Here is a 2850-nt window from a genome sequence, read left to right on the forward strand (position 1 = left end):
CAACGGAGTCTTCCAAACGGTTGATCCGGTGTATTTGACGAACGCGCTTTGAGGGAGGCAAGTAGAGATGCTCTAAGACTATCAAGTAATTCGATAAAAAATAACACTAAAAAGTTTGGCTTGAATTAGATGATTGAAGCTTTGATTGGAACAAATCAAGGAGGCAAACAAACACCACGATATTTTCGTCCGCCAGCGAACAAACAACGGAAAAGCCTTCCGCATCGGTCGTGCCGCCGTCACATATTCCACCAATTCACTCTCTCTTCCACCATTTTCCCTCCCTTTGCTCACCTCTCCCACCTCGCCGTCCCACTCCCACCCCATCCGCACGCGAACCCTAGGGCTAGGGCGAGGTGATGAGATGGGACGCGGCCGACGCGGAGGCGGTTCTGGAGCGGATCTGGGACCTCCACGACCGCCTCAGCGACGCCATCCTCGCCGTCTCCACCACCCACTTCCTCACCGCGCCGCCCCAGCGACCCTCCGCCTCTTCCCGTCGGAAGAACGGGTACGTCTTCTTCAAGGACCGCCCGGAGGGAGGAGGAGCCGAGGACGGCGGCGGTTCGGCCCTTGCCGCGGCGGCGGAGGCCATGGCCGAGGCCAGGAGCCTGCACGCCATCCGGTCGGCGCTCGAGGACCTCGAGGACCACCTCGAGTTCGTGCATGTGAGACCGCCCCCTTCCCCTACCCTCGTTCCCCTCGTGTGCTCTAGGGTTTCTCTCTGTTGATTAGTACTACTTCGTAGTCCACGCTCGCCCGAGTTGCTGCAATGAATACATAGATAGCGGATCCGTGAGGGGTGAGGGTGCGCTGTTCGCGTGATTGGGGAATCCCGATTCCCGGTGCCTCTTTTGTATCCTCTACTACGATTGGCCTCTTTGTGATCCACGCAGCGTTTCGGGTGATTGGCTAATTAATGCATCATGTTGTTCACATGGTAGGCTGCGGTGCTGCTCAATGTTCATATGTTACACAATATTAGTAGCAGGGTTATAGATTTCTGTGATGGATTCTGGGTTATTTTTTCCTCTGATTGCTGTTTTCTGTCTAGATGATCTTGACTTGGATTGGTTTGGCCGTCTTCAAATTGGCTACAAGCCGCTGTTCTAGATTGGGAGTGAAACATAGGCTGTGTGGATCTGAAAATTTCGCAATCCACATGGATTTCGTTGCCCTGTTTGCTGTCCTGTCCTCAATGCTCGTCTCATGTCAACAAGGCGGGATGGAAACCGTGCCTGTTCAATAGTTGGTTCTCATTTCTAGAAGGGCGATTGAATTAAGCAGTGATTCATTTCGTTAGACAGAGCTTGTCTTCTTCGGGCTTAATTTTATTGTTAACCCCTTCTGCCTTTTCCAATTGATAGAGAAATTTGAAAATCTGCACTGGCATAGTTGACAATGTGCTCAGTTAGTTCAGCTGTTTCTCCAGTACAGTAATTATGAGATCTGTTATTTACTTGCATCAATATTTTCTCCACAGACTGTTCAATCGCAGCAGCAGGCTGAGCGGGATGCTGCCATTGCAAGACTGGAGCAAAGCCGCATAGTCCTTGCTACGCGGCTAGCTGAACATCAGGGGAAGAAGTATAGAGTCATTGATGAAACCTTAGCATTTGTAGGCGAGGTTAGCGACAAGAGTCGATTTATCTCGCCAGAAGATCTCCGTGCAACGGGCCAGTCAGGGGAGGAGGCAGTAGAAAATGGGGGCAATGGTTCCAGTATCATGGCAAACTTGTTATCCGGTAGTCTATCTTTAGCCAAGAATTCGTTTCGAGTGGACAAGATTGGTGGTGCTCTGGGTAATGCGGCAGTGTTTGCAGTAAGTATGCTCGCTTTCTTGCAGTTGCATCAAGTCACATTCAGAAGTAGAACTCAACCAATGGAATATAGGAAGAGGATTGATTACAGTTACCAATCTGGGAGCTCACAACAGGGTGGCAAAGGAAAGCATCTTGAGGTGTACCTAGCCAGAGGCTGAGAAATAATCAGATCACATGCAGTTTGCCTGTACAGAAAAGTTTTGACCCAGTGATAGGTTTTGTCGGTTTTGTTAGGCCACTAACCATTCTTTACAATGGACTGGACAGTGTTCCATACTACTAAGGTACTAGACGTGACATTCTTTCGGATGGATTTGTCTACCTTCCTCGATACTTCAGTTGTACCCCCCAACTTGTAAATGGATTTGTCCTTACTGATGGATTGTTTTGCTGAAAGCATGTTTGAAAGCGGCCGTCTTGAGTCACATTCTGCTCCTAGTTTCTGCTTGAGTTGAAGACTACCCGGTTCTTGTTAGTTGTTACATCCTCATGAGGACTTTTCAAGGTTCTCTGTTTTACTGACTCTGTCATGGCTGTTGTAAAAGCACATGTGACACTTGTATTTCTTTTTTCCTCTTTAATGGAGATGGAGTACACTTGAGGGCATGTGCTTTGCTCTTTCTTGTGCTTGATGATGCTCTCAGACTTTTCTTTGTTGTGGTCATATTTGGTGCTGAAGCTTCTTCGCCTATCCGCCTGGCCACTGTTTTACAGATGCTGCTGGTTGGTTGCGATGTGTTCTCTTTTCTTTTCTTTTTTGTGCTGCAATCTGTCAAAAGGTGAAACTAAACAAGTATCCTATGCATGATGCTATTGGTTGCACCATATGCATAACAGGGAGGTTGAGAGTGTAAATACTGTTAGGAGTACTGGTTGATTCTCTTGTTACGTATTGAGAAATGTAAGCTCCATTTTCTGTGTCATTGCTATCTTCTTTCTGGTGGTCACTTTGTACTAATCATAATCATAGTGTCAATCATGTCTTTTTTCATGATATTTGATTGTCATGTTAAAAAAGTGCTGAGGT

At 47.5% G+C, this 2850-nt stretch overlaps 1 protein-coding gene across 1 annotated transcript; it reads left to right on the forward strand.

Moving 5' to 3' along the window:
- Positions 1–229: 229 nt before the first annotated feature.
- LOC127344948 (plastid division protein PDV1) lies at positions 230–2473 on the forward strand. The gene is made up of 2 exons (XM_051371328.2): positions 230–668; positions 1484–2473. The coding sequence occupies exons 1-2, from the start codon at positions 360–362 to the stop codon at positions 1979–1981; spliced, it is 807 nt and encodes a 268-aa protein (XP_051227288.1). The 5' UTR covers positions 230–359; the 3' UTR covers positions 1982–2473.
- Positions 2474–2850: the final 377 nt, after the last annotated feature.

The sequence above is a fragment of the Lolium perenne genome, chromosome 6, assembly GCF_019359855.2.
Source record: "Lolium perenne isolate Kyuss_39 chromosome 6, Kyuss_2.0, whole genome shotgun sequence".
Taxonomy (NCBI): domain Eukaryota; kingdom Viridiplantae; phylum Streptophyta; class Magnoliopsida; order Poales; family Poaceae; genus Lolium; species Lolium perenne.

Bases quoted from the DNA above. Each gene is read 5' to 3' on its own strand.
- LOC127344948 (XM_051371328.2), top strand. From the start codon at position 360: ATGAGATGGGACGCGGCCGACGCGGAGGCGGTTCTGGAGCGGATCTGG. The intron at 669-1,483 runs GTGAGACCGCCC...TTTTCTCCACAG, and splicing joins ACCACCTCGAGTTCGTGCAT to ACTGTTCAATCGCAGCAGCA.